General features: G+C 34.8%; 1 protein-coding gene across 1 annotated transcript in view; it reads right to left on the bottom strand.

Annotated features, from left to right (window-relative positions):
• Window positions 1–75: 75 nt before the first annotated feature.
• LOC110021688 (TATA-binding protein-associated factor BTAF1) overlaps window positions 76–16,753 on the bottom strand; it is a 78,798-nt gene continuing 62,120 nt past the window's right edge. The window contains 4 exon segments of the mRNA XM_020720280.1: window positions 76–501; window positions 966–1,175; window positions 16,396–16,478; window positions 16,551–16,660. Coding sequence (XP_020575939.1) covers window positions 334–501; window positions 966–1,175; window positions 16,396–16,478; window positions 16,551–16,660 — 571 coding nt within the window. The 3' untranslated portion in view covers window positions 76–333.

Below are 16,753 nucleotides of genomic sequence, written 5' to 3'. Positions count from 1 at the left end.
CACACCATATTTTTCTATCTAAAAAAACTTAATTTTGAAAAAGTCACCCTCATTGGACAATCAATTGTTTTAAGAAAAACAAATCAGCATTCTGCTGATGAACATTACATTACACAAGACAATTTTACTTGGCCATTAAGTTAAAAACATATTTATACATTACGCCATGCTCACCTTTCAAGGCAAGCAAGCATGGAATGATTGATACAACCTGTCTACAATTTTGTTAGCCAGTCTTTTATCCTAATCAAATTAAAATATACAAAGGAAAAGAACAAAAAAATTTGTGCCGACAGGCTTGTGAAAACTTCCTCCGATGTACAACTTGTATGGTCATGTTCCGCCATTCAGTTTTGCCAGAAAATGGCTGAGATCGTATTCATCCGAATATTGAGACTGATCCCAAAGCTCCCCAAGTCCACTGAGTATGGTCTTCAGGCCTTTTTTGCCTGTTGTCCTGGAATCCTGATCCACACCGTAGGAACTTGAAGCCCCAGAAACCTGACAAAAAAAAGTTTAAATAAGCGTGTTCATACGGCTAATATTATTTAGGGGCATTTACATACATACCACTTAATTCCTATATATTGACATATCTAACACCTATACTTTACTTCTAACATAGAAACCCTTCAGTCATGTGGTCAGAATGGATTACATGGGAATAATTCTCAAAGTTCTCGATTATTTTTAGTGGAATTTACATATATATCACATTTTTTTTTAAAGATTTGCATATCTAACAACTAAATTTTGATATTTATATAACACTTTTAGAGTGATAATAAGTGTATTTCAGTTTAAAAAAGTTAACATTAGTACATTCTTATGCGACGTTACCGATTTGAGTGCCATACAAATAAATGTTAAATTTTAGGTGTTACCATATAGAAGTATGGAAGAATTATGTAGTATGTATGTAAATCCCCTTATTTCAACCAAGATTATGCAGAAAAATGGATTACCTTTACAGAGGCTGAAGGAGTAAACAGATCAAGCAACTGATCTGTGTTCATTGTTTTAAGGCTAGCATTCTCCGCGTTAATTACAGCATTAGCAACAGAGAGTTTGAACTTCTGAAGACTCATAACCTTCTCTTCCAATGTACCGCGCATGATGAGACGGTGAACATTTACAACTTTTCGCTGGCCCAACCTATGTGCCCTATCCATTGCCTGAGATTAAACAAAGCATAACACATGAGAAGTAGGTGAATATTCCATATGTTTCTCAGTATGGCAGCAACCAGGAAATCGCTAAGAATATTACCGCATTGTAAAGGTAAAATTTAGACCAAGAGTACAAACATAAGTTAAATCATTTTTTTCTTCTTCTTTTTAATTATTATTATTATTATTATTATTTTGTTTTTTTTGAAGCTATCTAGAAATGACAGTCCAGTAATTGTCAAAGAACTTGGGTTCCATAAATCAAATACAATATCTTCCATGTCCACTCATTTTCACAGGCATCAACATGTGTTGAAAATCTGTGGAACATGAATATTAGGACGAGTTGCATCATAAAACCCAAATATTTGCCTAGCAGCCATAGATTAGTATTCAGCGTATTTTCAAATTAATCAAACTTAACAAACCAAGCACATTAATAACATTTCCGCATCCTATATGATACCTTATACCAGCTTTAAAAACCTTCTAAAGTATATCCACTGCCATTCTAAATTAATAACACAACTATTTAATAATTATCATTTGATCATACATCAAAGACAACTACAATGATACATGCACCAATACTTGCATCTTAACGTCCTAAAAAACTTCAGGTTTCCTCTTCAAACTTATACTTGAGCGCCTAAAATTTATGTAACAAGATAATTTTCATGTTTAAAGCACCTTCAAAAGGCGTATACATACAAGCCACTTCAAATGACAACAAATTCTTTGAAGGTATTTCAAAACTGCAGAAACTGAATACAATGCTTACAAGTAAAATGGAACGCTTCTGGTCTCAAATAAAATAAAATTTGTTATTAATGAATGATATGACTGTGGTATAAGTCAATATATCCGCAGTCATTCAAGCATTCACAGTTGGTACCGCCTTAAATTTCCGGGCCACAGAAAGCCCTGTGTTGGTCATATTATCACGCCAAAAGAAAAATAATTTAATTTCAATTATTTTAATTTAAATTCATTTATTTTGTTTTATGTTAAATTATCGTTTTAGAAAATTTTAGTATGGATTTAATTTTGATCTTATCACTAAACCTATTTCTATATAAAAAAATGGGTGAAGGTTATACTTCTAACGGATCATTAAATTGAAAAAAAATAATTTGAAAACAGAGTTTTCTATAGCCCTCCTTCTAGGGATTCCCCCTTCAAGGGTTTCTCCAAGCTGATTTTTTATACCCTTGCCTCCCCGAGTTATTGATTCATCTATTTCTTCAATTAAATTGTTTCTCACTACCTCATCGATTCTCCTTCTACACTAGATTCTTTAATTTTGTTGTTCCTATTTGTATTAGTTTAATGTTAGAGTTCTGCTCTGAAACATTCCTTCCATTAACCCGGCTTTTGCACCAAATAGCTCTCGTCTACAACCACGACTTGTTTACTCCAAACCCTAATTTTCTCCCCGATTTTCATAAGCACTTTGTATAATCCAACACATCGATTTTGTCAATGAGGCTTACCTGATATCTCCATTGCTTTGCAGTCCTCAATAATCCTAATCTCTGACATGTAAAATCACAGAGCCGCACGTGCCAACAACCCTTTCCTGGTTCTGCACACACACACACACACACACAAACAAGATACTTAATCCATCAGCCAAGTCAAAATCAATCTACCGCATCCGTGAAGACCTCCAAGCATCCAAAGGTCACTCTAGAGTGTTCACTTTGTTGTCTCCCCACTGCTTGCATCTACAAGTGACTTGTTTCCATACCCTTTTCTGCATAAATACTAAATTATTTGCCAACTCTTCTATCATTTTTAACTTGCATATTATAGGGAAGTATTAATCCACAAGCTTAATTAGGAAGGAATTTATTTTCTTCTCTCAGGATATATTTCACTAATTGTGCTTCCTTCTATTTATATTTCCTGTTTTTCTATTCTTCCCTATTTGGAAGGATTCCTATTTTGTTTCCTTTCATTATTATATATATATATATATGTAGCAAAGTGTAATGCAAAGTGGAGCAAGAAATAAAATTATTTTTAGATTTCTACATTGTATCAGAGCTACAAAGCTAATTCGTTCGAGTTCGTGGCCGCAACCTTGTTTCTCGGCTGCTAAACTGTCTCCATCGTCCACTGAAATCTTCGAGCTCGAAGTGCCAAGGCATTCTTTAGGTCACCAACGACAACTCTATCAAGCGAAACATTGAACCAAGCTTTCTTGTCACCAACAATGATGACGGATACATAAGATTCTTCGACGCTATTTTCGACGCCAACCTTAACCTTCACTGTAGCGTCCAAAGACATCTGAAACTCCCATTGTCTCTCCTTGCATGCCAAACTCTGCCCACAACGACAAAATCAGATCATACGGAGATCTTGCTTGTCCTCTTTGAACACAATGACGAAACTCAGTCACTCTTGTACAAACGCATCCGCAAAGTTCGAAAAGTTTGAGGTGGATTTGGCTCCTACGATCAACTTATGTAGATAAGTTGAATGCTATGCTTAATTTTTCGCATATCGTTTCTACCTTCGAGTGGCTAAAACAACAAACGATTCAGCTTGCCCTTGTCGCCCTCCCATGAGTCGCTCTGTGAACACATGGGAATAAAAAATTGTGCACCTCAATTTATTTTATGTTCCTTCGTCCAACCGAACAGTTGAACTAAGGGTCCTCCTCCCTCTAGTTCTTGTTTGATCATCCTGTCAAGCAGTCAAACTAACAATACTTCTCTCAATTTTGATCATGCGACAAGTCTTCTCGATTCAGATTTCACAAGCTAATCATGTTCAAACATGTCAGGACCTCACAATCTTCTTCCACGGAAGTCACCTCTAGATTCAAGCCTACATCTTCAGTCCCTATTAGACCTAACAACTCCTCTCATCTAGTCATGAATCATAAACTACATTGCCATAATTTTCTTCAATGGCCCCATTCCATCTTCAAGTACATCTATAACATAGAAAAAAATAAACATCTCATTGGCAAAATTTTGACTCCATAAATGATGGATTTCAAACAAAGGCCTAAAAAATTGATGACCAAAAAGTTATGTCATGGTAACACACAAGTTGGAGATAACTTCCTATTTTATAAGACAATCAAAGAGATATAGAAGTTGTAAGGAAACTGTGGAAACCAATTTGAGAGATTCGAAGCAAAACTTAGAACAAAAGCACACAAAGTAATAAAATACATAAAAAATGTTAGGAACACAATGATTTAATGTGGACATACCCAAGAGCAGGAAAACCCCGCCGAGCCGCACCACACCATGAAATTCACTTTAAGAAAAGAAGAAATATACAGATTAAACCACACTCAAGCCTCTTTACACTCCAAGAACTCAAGAACACATTGGAACGCTCCTAGCCCTATCACACGAGATATCACAAAAATCCACCCACAGAACTCATTTGTTCTTCCGCATGTAATGCTCATTCTATTGGCACACATTCCCGCAATAAAAAAAATATGAAATAAAAATTCTTGAACTACATAAATCAGTTATATGCGCCTAAGCTCCACCCCCAAGCATTGAGTTTTTAGGTGCTCTATTTCTGGCATTGGAAACGAGCGTGTATGGGCACGACAACGCCCCTCCTGGGTGTCGATTTTACGAGCGCCCTGATCTAGAGTTGTTCCTAAGTGCCTAACCAAATGATACGGAGCCCATCCAGGCAATGGGAGGCCCAACCAAGTGCTATTATGTTTCAAAATTTTCAAAATCAAGCTCCATACAAAACAATCCCACTTGGAGAATGATTACAACCAAGCTTGCACCTTCAAATATGTATTGTTTTCATAGTAATGTATTGTAGTATGCCTCACCCCTTGGACTCAACATGCATAAACTCCGACTAAAGCCAAGAATAGATTTAGTTTCTCAATTGTAACAATCTTAGCCAATATATCTGCAAAATTTTGAGCTATGTGTATCTTCTCTAAAAATGAATTATCATCTCTAGGAGTGAACAAATGAAGTGATACCTTAGTTGTATGTGTTTTGTTTTGACATTAAATGTGACATTCTTTGCTAGATGAATATCACACATACTGTCACTATAAATCTTTCCAATATCGTGCTTCTTACCCAATTCTGTTATAAAGCTTTACATCTAAATCATCTCCTAACTAGCTTCAAAGATAACAATGTACTGGACTTCTATAGTTGAAAATGCAACAATCTTCTCCAACTTAAAAATCAAACTCACTATTGTGTTTTACAATGTGAAGATATAACAAGTACTTCTACCATCAATATCTCCTGTCAAATATGAATCCTCATATCCCTGTAGATTAATCACTACATCTAAAAAATAAAGCACATTGTTGATTGTTCCACTCAAGTATCTAGAAATCTACTTCATTTCCTCCCAATGATGTTTCCCTGGATTGTGCATGTACCTACTGACCACTCCCACTACATGTGCAATATCTGGTCTTGTAAGTATCATCACATTTATCAAACTTCCAACAATTGAAGCAATAAGAGGTTCTTTTCATCCATGTTCACTCTACTTTAGAATTAAGAAATTGTTCCTAATAGAGCTTAAAGTGAATACCTAAAGGCAAACTAGCTGTCTCACTCAAGATGAACTTATGTAAAACATTATCAACATATTATGCCCAAGAACTTCAAAGTAATTGCATTGATGTCCATGCTAATTCTCATATTGAGGATCTTCTTGGTTGGACCTAAATCATTCATTTCAAACTCCCTTAATAATTGCTTTTTCAAGATCCTAATGTTCTCTATATCTACATCTGCAATAAGCATATCATTCACATACAAAACAAGCATGATATAATAATTATCAAAATGTTTGATGAAACAGCAGTGATCTCTTGGGCACTTCATGTACTCATTATCAGACATAAATATGTCAAATCTCCCGCACCACTGTCTTGGGATCTTTCAAACCATAAAAGCTTTTATTTAGTATACAAGCCATGTCTTCTTTTCCTAAAATTTCAAATCCCTATGGTTGCACCAAATACAACTCCTCTTCTAAGTCACCAGGTAGGAAAATTCTCTTCACACCCATCTGCACTAGATGTAAAACTTCATCTGCTACCGAGCTCATCACAACTTTGATAATTGTCATATTCACTACAGAACAAAATATCTCAGCATAGTCCACTCCATTTTGCTAAAATCCCTTCGCAACAAGTTTTGTTTTGTATCACTTACTACCAACTGACTTTCAGTCTGTAAAACAACAGTGATCTCCTGGGCACTTCATGTACTCATTATTAGACATAAATATGTCAAATCTCCCGCACCACTGTCTCGGGATCTTTCAAACCATAAAAACTTTTATTTAGTTTACAAGCCATGTCTTCTTTTCCTAAAATTTCAAATCCCTATGGTTGCACCAAATACAACTCTTCTAAGTCACCAGGTAGGAAAATTCTCTTCACACCCATCTGCACTAGATGTAAAACTTCCTCTGCTACCCAGCTCATCACAACTTTGATAATTGTCATATTCACTACAGAAGAAAATATCTCAGCATAGTTCACTCCATTTTGCTAAAATCCCTTCGCAACAAGTTTTGTTTTGTATCGCTTACTACCAACTGACTTTCAGTCTGTAAAACCACTTGTTAAGCTTCAAACCTAAAAAAATTTATTTAGTTCACAAATCATATATTCTTTTCCTAAAATTTCATATCCCTGTAGTTGCACCATATACAACTCTTCTAAGTCAACGTTTAGGAAGATTGTCTTCACATTCATCTGCAATAGATGTAGATTCTTCCTCTGCTACCGAGCTGAGCACAACTTTGATAATTGTCATCTTCACTACAGAAGAAAATATCTCAGTATAATCCACTCCTTTTTGCGGAAATCCCTTCACAACAAGCCTTGTTTTTGTATCACTTATTATCATCTAACTCTTCTTTCACTCTGTAAACTCACCTGTTATGCAGTGCCTTGTCATCTGATAATTATGCCAAATCCAAATTCACCTTACGAATGCATCTCATCATCCATGGAAAAATCTAAATCCTTTAAGCTTTCAACTTGAGTGGTTTCTTCATAACACTCTGGTTCACCACTGTCTGTTAGCAAAAGATAGTACATCTGTATCAATCATGTGATTTTGTTGGATCTCCTGACTTCCATAACAAGTGTCTGAAAAACTTCCAAAGCTTCATCAAATTGAGCTCTTTTCCTTTTTCCATCTTCCTGATCACCGATATTTTCTATCTCAAAATATTTGTAAGGCTTTTCAGAAATAACTGATGAACAATCCTGAATTTAATTTGTCCTTGTGCATCTCCATTTTATTGAAAGACACATCCCTACTTCTAATGAATTTATGATTCTGATAATCACAAAATTTATATCCAAATTCATCTGATTCAATTCACTTGACAGATTTCGAATCAAGCTTACTTCTGGATCTTGCATCAATATGCACATATGATGAGCAACCAAATACTTCAAGTGAGATAGACTTATCTTTTTGTCATTCCAGGCATCTTAAGGTAAACCTTTATTCAAAGGTGCCGACGGACCACGATTTATCAGATAGACTTAAGTGTTCACAACTTCTGCCCAAAATTGTTTTGACAAGCCTGCATGCAATCTCACCTTTCTAGTAAGCTCAGTGATTTTATTATATTCATGTGTTCAACCACACCATTATGTTGTGGTGTCCTTGGAATAGTAAACTCATGTCTGATTTCCCTTAAAGCACAATAATTTCTGAACCTCCAATCACGATACTCATCGTCATTACTTAATATGAGAAAATTCAATCTTAAATTTGTCTCCTTCTCAAACATGACATTCCACTTCTTAAACGCATCAAACACATTGAATTTATGTTTTAAGAAGTAAACTAATATCTTTCCGGCGTGATCATCAATAAAAGTAATAAAGTATAGGGAACATTTGATAGATTGAACTGGAGCAAGATCTCATACATCAATATGCACTAACATTAGCTTCTTGGATTTCACTTTTGAACCACTTCTAGAGTAATCCTCTTTTGCATATCATAAATACAATCTTCACAAAAAATCTAACTTAGAAAACTTTAAACCATTAGGTTTGTTCTTAGAAAGTATGAACTTCACACCTTTCTCACTCATATGGCCAAATATGTTGTGCTAATACTTGTATCAACTTTTGTTCCAATTACACTAATGGATTATGACATCTCATTGATCAGTTAAATGGTGTCTTCAATGTTGTCATGAGTCATATCATTGTCCCTCTGGTCACGTTCCATGAATCACCTCTGAAAGAAATCACATATCCAAACTTTGCAAGCCGGCTCATAGAGAATAAATCTCTTTCAACATGGAACCATTCCTAACTTTACTAAACTTACAAATTGATCTATTGGACAACCTGATATTAACATCGCCTTTTCAACAATACTGCAGACTTCGTTATCTCCCAAATACACCATCACTAGATCACTTTGAATGTAATTATTTAACACATCTTTGTTGTGACAAGCATGAAAAGAGACGTCTAAATATACTATCTATGATTCGGCACTACAAGGGACAAAACAAATGAGTTAACTTGAATTTCATCTGTAGAGACATCTACAGAAAGCTTCCTGTACGAACCTCCACCACCAATCTTTAGAGCTTTGTTGTCATTCCTAAAGTGACATTTCTTCCTGCAATTCAAACATTCACCTTTAGAATTTTCTCTCCCTAACCTGGACTAAAAATCTTTCTCTGTTTGTGTTTCTATCTAGATTCATTCCTCCGTTTTCAAAATTCAAAGCAGGATTTGAAGCTTCATCAATTGCCTTCTTGCAAACTTCTTCATTCAACACTAATCCCACAATGTCATAAAATTTTAATCTCACATTATCACAAGAGTTATCGCAGTGACTAGTCCATCATTGTTTAATAATGAAGATAGGCGACAGCGCCCTTACCTCATCATCAAACTTGATGCCAACAGAACAAAACCGATTAGTCACATTGTTGAAGTTATTCAAGTGTTCAACCACTACATTATCATTCACCATTTTCATATTGAACAATCTCTTTATCAGAAAAAATTTATTTGAAGCCAAAGACTTCTCATATATCCTTGTAAGTGCAACCATGAGATCAACACTGATTGTCTCATTCACAATACTGAAAGCATCATACGAGGAAAGTGAGTGTCGGATCAAACCTGGGGCGTTCAATAAAGCACTTCCCATTCTTTCAGTCATCGTTTCAAGCATCTTGGTGATTCCTTACAGTGACAAATACAGTTTCTTTTGATAGAAAAATTCTTCAATTTGCATTTTCTCAAAAACAAAGTTCAATCTATTGAATTGAGCTTGTCCACTTTATATCTCGTTTCGTCAGTTATTGCTCCCACTCGAACAAAATACCTTAAAAAAATCTCTCTAATACCATTGTGAGGAAACCACAAAAACCAATTCGAGAAATTTAAAGCAAAACTCAGAACAGAAACACATAAAATAATAAAATATAGAAAAAAATACAAGAAACACGAAGATTTAACGAGACAAATCCAAGAATAAGAAAAACTACATAGCCAAACCACATCAAGAAATTCAATATGCTAATAAAAGAAATGTATAGATTACGCCACACTCAAGCCCCTCTACACCCCTGAAATTCAAAAATATTTCAGGATGCTCCTCCTATCCATATCACACAAGAGCTATCGCAAAAATCCACCCACATGACTTGCTTGTTTTTTGCATGCACTGCTGGTTCTGTTCGCGCACATTCCCGAAACGAAAAAACACAATTATATTCCCAAAGAGCCGAGTTTTTGAGCGCTCTATTTCCGACATTTGAAACGAGCGTAGCAACGCCGCTCTTAGCGCCAGTTTTTTGGGGGTTTTGATCTGGAGTTGTCGTAGTCGCCAAACCATGCGCGCGCCGAACCAAGCGATGGGGTGCCCAGCCTGGTGCTGGGGATCCCAACCAAATGTTATGGTGTTCCAAAAAAAAACTAAATAGAAGTGAAGAAAGCAATCCAGCTGACAAATGATGATATCAAAAACTTGTGGGTAAACTATTTTACATATCACACAAGACCTGATATTGCATACTCAGTTAGTGTAGTAAGCAATACATGAGTAATCCAAATGATGATCATCTAGAAGTAGTTAGCAAAATTCCGAGATAGTTAAAAATGACCCCCTAGATATGATTTGCTCTTCAAAAAAAGTAAAAATCATGAGATTCAAGTTTACATAGATGCTAGATGGGTAGGAGAGGTAATTAATAGAAAATCAACCACTGAATATTGTTCATAAGTCTGAGGCAATCTCGTAATATAGAAATGCAAAAAAACAAGCTATTGCCTCTAGGAGTAGTATAAAATCTAAGTACTGTGCTCTTGCACTAAAAATATGTAAAGAAATGTGGATTGTAAAGCTATAGAGGGAACTTAAGGTTAAGAAGAAAAACACAATTAATATGTTCAAGGATAGTCAAGCAACTATTAGTATAGTAAAAAATATAGTGCATCATGATAGGATAATACACATCGAGATTGACTAACCATGAAAGACTTTATTTGTGTTGTATCCTTAATTTCACATCCCTAAGCACATGGACCGCAATTAGTGCAAACCTTACACATTAGCAACATTGATGAAAGTGACACAATGAATGGCCCTTCTAAGAAAACCCATTCACAAGCCGACCTCATTTTAAAAAACTTCACATCTATATCATGACAGTGAGCAACAAGACCTCCCTCCCCATCATTGAATAATATATTTTTCTCATTCAATAGGTAGCTCTTGTAACATAATCTAGAGTGCAAGTGTACTACTCTACCCATGAATGTATCTCAAATAACATCCATAGTAATATAATCTAAACATCCTTCACTAAGGATGTGACAACATAAAGATTCACATTCAACAAATCAAAAACAAGATTGATTCCATACAAAAGACCTTTAGTCTCAAACTTCCCCCATCACACAATTACCATCCCTGTCTACATCCCACTCACAAGCCTTTATCCAAATTTGCCCTAGATAATCAGTCAAAGACAATCATATAAAGTAGAATTTGTTTCTATCTCTCGAGAAAGTCCTCACAAGCTTCTAGGAGAAACTCATTCTTGCATAAGAGCTATATTTATTAAAGGGCTATCTCAACCCCAAAAAAGATTGGTTCAATGCTGCTTTTATCTTCCAAATTTGGCTCTATTTTTCTTTAACGTTTTATAATATTTATGCCTTCGTTTTACAAAAAAATCAATTTCTGAACTTCAAGTTAACAATATATAATAGCATGCAACTACTTCCACTTCTATTGAGTTTATGATTTTCAATAACTCAAAGTTTTCATATTTATAAAGCAATTAAAAAAAAATTAATATTGAGTGAATATATTTCATATTAATTTGAATAGGCAATTACTATAGAATTATTATAGATTTTTAGATATAATATCTTAATGTTGTATTAAATGCATGCCCAAGTTTTATATTTTCAATAATAACCATGCCTCATATCCATCTCGTATTGGGTTTATATCCTCGTGCCCCCGTTGTTACAGCATACTGTATGCATAGTACAAGCAAAGAAATATAGCACATAAATGAAGTAAGTCTAAAAAATAATATATTTTAATGCTATATCTCCATTGTAATACCTATGCAAAATAATTGAAACACTCTTGATTTAAGGGTTGAGTAGTTCGACCTTGGATTTTTACATGTTAATCCAGATTCCTTTAAATCTGAGCAAATTGCTTTGGAGAACTAGTTCAGTCTGATTGGTTCTACTGCCTAATTTGGTAAGATTTCCAAAACCATAACTCAAGCATAATGCCTACTAGATTGCAATGTGCCACATGATTAACATTAGCCAATTTTTTAACATAAAAGATAGGTTTGCAAACAAACCAAGTCGAGCTAAGTTGGAGGTTGTTTGAGCTAGAGTTTATTTAGTAAAAGTATATTCAACCTCAGCTCAAGTACAATTAAAGATTTTATCATAGTGTTTAAGCTAAGTTCATTTTAATTCATGTTTGTTTAAATATGGTATGAGCTCACCTCAAGTTCGCTTAAATTTGCGATCAACAAACTTTAAAATAGCAACATTTTGAAACATGAATGAGCTTTATCAAACCAGGTCAATTGAGCCTTAAAAAATCAATCATGTTAAGTTAAAAAATTAAATTTAACAATGCTTTAAATCTTTTAAAATTTTATTATTATTAAAAAAAGTAATTTTAAACAACACCCAAAGGACCGGATGAGTTACAAACACAATAATTTAACTTAGTCACTCCACAATTTATAACCAATACTAATTTAAATCATCCTAAGACTGTGTGATGGAATTCAAACAAATATGAATGAGCGTTGATCAAGCTTCTTCATAAGATTTAAACAATATTATTTATTACCCAAAATGAATCAAACAATAAGCTCCTCAAGCTTGTTTATTTGACAACTTAGAATTTATTAAAATTTTCAAGCTTATTTGATTAACTAATCAAGCGAACATGAATGAGCACTCATTGGGTTGAGCTAAGAGTTGATTGCCAAAAGCTCACTTTATTTGCAGCCCTGATAGAAGATCATTTACCCAAAAGACCGCATGAGTTACAAACACAATAATTTAACTTAGGGCCCTTTCTGGGCAGCTTATTTGAGTGTGGCGGCATTTTGAGTGCGGCGGCATTTTGAAAAAGCCGTCGTACTATTTGGAAAATGCATTTGACGTGCGTTTTGGCGCTGGAGCAAAACACTGCATTCTATTTCCTTATGGGAGGCGAGGCGGGGGCATATGTGCGTTCGACATTCACGACTGGCGTTTAGGCAAAGAATTCCTCCAGTGCCCTGAGTGATCTCTCTCGCGATCTCCCTCGCCCTCTCCCTCCCCGATCTCCTCCCTCGCGAAGAACATCGATTGGCCGATCTCCTCCCTCGCGAAGAACATTGATTCGCTGATTTCCTCCCTCGCGAAGAATATCGATTCGATTGTTCTGAGTTGGTATGTTTTTTGGATCTGATATTGATTTCCCGGAATATCTATCGCGCGAAGGGCACAGCGCCCGGATGGTGAGAGTGGAGAAATAGCTTCTGCATACTATCTCAATTCCCAGTTCTCTGAAGAATAGCCCGCGAAATTGGGAAGACCTTTTTTGGAGGATTTCATCCCGCTTTGAGAAGTTTATTTCATTTTTCAACATGACGGAGGTAATTTCTATCATTTTTCATACCTTTCCATGTTATATTTGCTTCTTATGTAGAATTTGGACTTTTTTTTAAGCTTCCATCGATTACAGGTACCCTTTTTGCATAGATTTAGAGACTCTAATAAATTAATATAATTGGGCTTTATGCACAACCCTAGCACATTTTCAAAATTTCACTAGCATCCATTTGGAATCATTTTTATTTTCTTTTATTTCTAGTTTTTATTTTTATTTAATTTTGTTTATGTTTTGATTATAAATAAAACATGTTTGATAGGTAGAAATAAATAAAATTATTTTTAAAAACACTTAGAATTACTAAAAGCTATTTTGAGTGTTTTTTAAAATATATTAATTTCACTTTGCCCCAAACAGGGGCAGAGTGGTCATTTATCCAACAATAACTATCAATAAGTTATTCTGAATAAACTCCCCAAAACAGCAAGCCAGCCAAATTATCAGAATAATCTGTTTATCGACAAATTATAAATAATCAACAGCTGCTCAAACAGACCCTTAGTCCCTCCATAACTTATAACCAGTACTAATTTAAATCATCCTAATATTGTGTGATGGAATTCAAACAAACATGAATGAGCCTTAATCAAGCTTGTTTATTTAAACAATATTATTTATTACCAAAAATGAATCCAACAATAAGCTGCTCGAGCTTGTTTATTTAAAAACTGAGAACTTATTAAAATTTTCAAGCTTATTTGATTAAATAATCAAGCGAACATGAATGAGCTCTAATTGGGTTGAGCTAAGAGTTGATTGTCAAAATCTCACTTTATTTGCACCCCTAATAGAAGATCATTTACCCTAGCACTTACAAACTTCTTACACTACCTAATAATGTAATTTCGCATTATCATTGTTCCTACAACACTAGCCCCACCAATGTACCAACATTGTTGAACAAATACTTATTGACGTTTACACCAATGATCTCTTTGTTTGACAACACTTCATAATTTAGTGGTGTGCTCATATTCCCCAAGGATGCTCCATAGCCAGGCTGTTCATTTGTCACCTTTATTCATGTGGATGACAGCCTCCACCTTTAATCTCAAGGAGTTTTTCACACTTATAAAAGATGATGCAGGTTCTATTCAATAAATATTGATATTTAACATGGCTCCAAAATCAGACTCCACAAGTCATTATATTTACACTTCATGAGGTAGAATTTGATAGGAATTTAAGGAAAAAAAATTTTTTCAAACTCTCATGCCTATATATAGTATAGCACCTCATGTAAACATATGAGACCAATGAATGAATTAAAAACTTCTTAACTCTCCCATCTCTACCTTTCCTCTTTTTAAGTCAACGAAGGCCCCATTTGGGGTGGCAAAAGAGCTACGGCGCGGCGCCTCGCAGCTTGTTTACGGTGTTTGGTGAGGCGAGTTAGTCGCGGTGGCCTGCAAATCTCGTTAAACGCGGGCTGCAGGATCGACCCCGCGGCCCTGTTTTGCTCCTTCGGCATTTTACCCATGTGTCCTCCTTTTCGTGATTCCGCCTTCTTCGTCGTTCGACTACGATCCTAGTTTGTCTGCGATCCTGGTTCATCGTTCGCCTTCTTCTTCGTCGTTTCAGCACCGAAAGCTTTGAAGCCGGTCGTATCCAAAGAAACTCTGTGATTGCTCGATCAAGTAGAAAATAGAGAAATGAAACAGTTGAAATTGAGTAGCCCATGACTGCTCTGTAGAAGATAGAGAAATGAAACAGTTCGATCCAACTGAGTGGAGTAGCCTATAATTGCTCTGTAAGAAATAATCTCTAAAAATAAATATGTTTCATTTCTTTGCTAATTCTGCTTTTTAAAAAATTGAAAGATAAATTTTTGATGATTTCTACCATAAAATTATTTTTTTTTCATTGTTTTAGAGGGGCTAAATTGTGTTCAAGGTTTATTTTATCAATAGTGATGATGTTGTTGAACAAAAATTCAATGATAAAAGTGACAGAATGGTCCCTGATTTTTTGCAATGATATTTTAAACTTAGAGTTTATGAAAGTATCATTTTAATCCCCAAATATTTTTAGGGGAATTTACTTACAATAAAATTTAAGTAAATTTTTCTTTCATAGTAATTGATGCAACAATTTAAATTTTTCTGGGTTCTTATCATTAATGCAAATTGAAGTTGATTTTACTTCATTGTGATTGTCTCATTTTAATTCATCATTATTTTGAATTTCTGCTTCTGAATTATTAAATAAATGGGTGTCACAGGTTTGTTACATACAAATTAACTGAACAGGGGCAGAATGGTCAATTTTCCAGAAACAGCTGCCCCACAACTATTTTCACACAATTGCAACAAACAGGTAGCTAGTTTTCTCGCAGCAGGTTCCTAGGCAGCGCAGTTGCAACTGAAAAGCTGAGAAAATGCAGCTGCGCCAAATAGAACCTAAGAGGTCCTACTTTCTACTTCCTCTCCCACCCTCCTTCCTGATCTTCCTATCCATCATATTTCTCATCAATCTAAAACCCTCAATCTCTCATTCCACCCTAGCAGGTTTTTGACAAATCCTCTCCACATCCACAAATCATAGTCATCAACCACCCCAACCCTCCTTCGAGCAGTCTCTCGCGAATTATAACGTAAATCCAAGTTATTTTGGATCTGCTCCATGACTACACATAAAGGTCTTACAACAATTTATATCAATTTAAAAAATTGGTCAAAAGCCACATGTTTGAATATTAGCATGGCACAAAACTAATAGCAATTAATTTAGCTTCAATTACAAACAATCATTTATCATCAAAAATTAAAATTTCTTCCGGGATTATTTTTATAGGAAATGAAGCGAACAAATAAAATTGCCTTTAACAGTATATGAAAATAAGAAACATATTCTCAGGAAAACCAAACCCATTTTAGCTTTATTCAACTAGATATTTACAGTAGAATTTAAACAACTATGTCTAAATCCATAATTAAAAATAAAGGCTGCAAAAAAGGCAAAAGATGTTGCTTATTCTTTTCAATATATAAGTTTCTATAAAGCCCCAATCATTATTTATGAGAGAGCATCTAAAATACCTGGTGATCCTTCATAGGATTCCAATCATGCTCCATAAAGATCAAAGTATCAGCAGAAGTCAAGTTCAAACCAAGCCCGCCAACTATAGGTTGATGCATCAGTAAATACCCAAATAATAAAACTGCAATGATAAAAGTAAATTTACAAAACTTACCATGCGTTGTCATTAGCAACACACTTATAGTTGGATCAGAATTGAATGTTTTTACAATCTCAAAACGTTTCTCAGGCTCAACAGATCCATCAAGCCTTAAATATGTAACACTGTTTCAATTGAAAATTAACATGATCAGACTAATAAAAATGCGCTAGAAAAAAAAACAAAAATGTATATCAACACCATCATTAGCCTTTTCC

This window comes from Phalaenopsis equestris, unplaced genomic scaffold, assembly GCF_001263595.1.
Source record: "Phalaenopsis equestris unplaced genomic scaffold, ASM126359v1 Scaffold000140, whole genome shotgun sequence".
Classification (NCBI taxonomy): domain Eukaryota; kingdom Viridiplantae; phylum Streptophyta; class Magnoliopsida; order Asparagales; family Orchidaceae; genus Phalaenopsis; species Phalaenopsis equestris.
The sequence above is the reverse complement of the archived record's forward strand: the minus strand, read 5'-3'. Positions and strand labels throughout refer to the sequence as shown.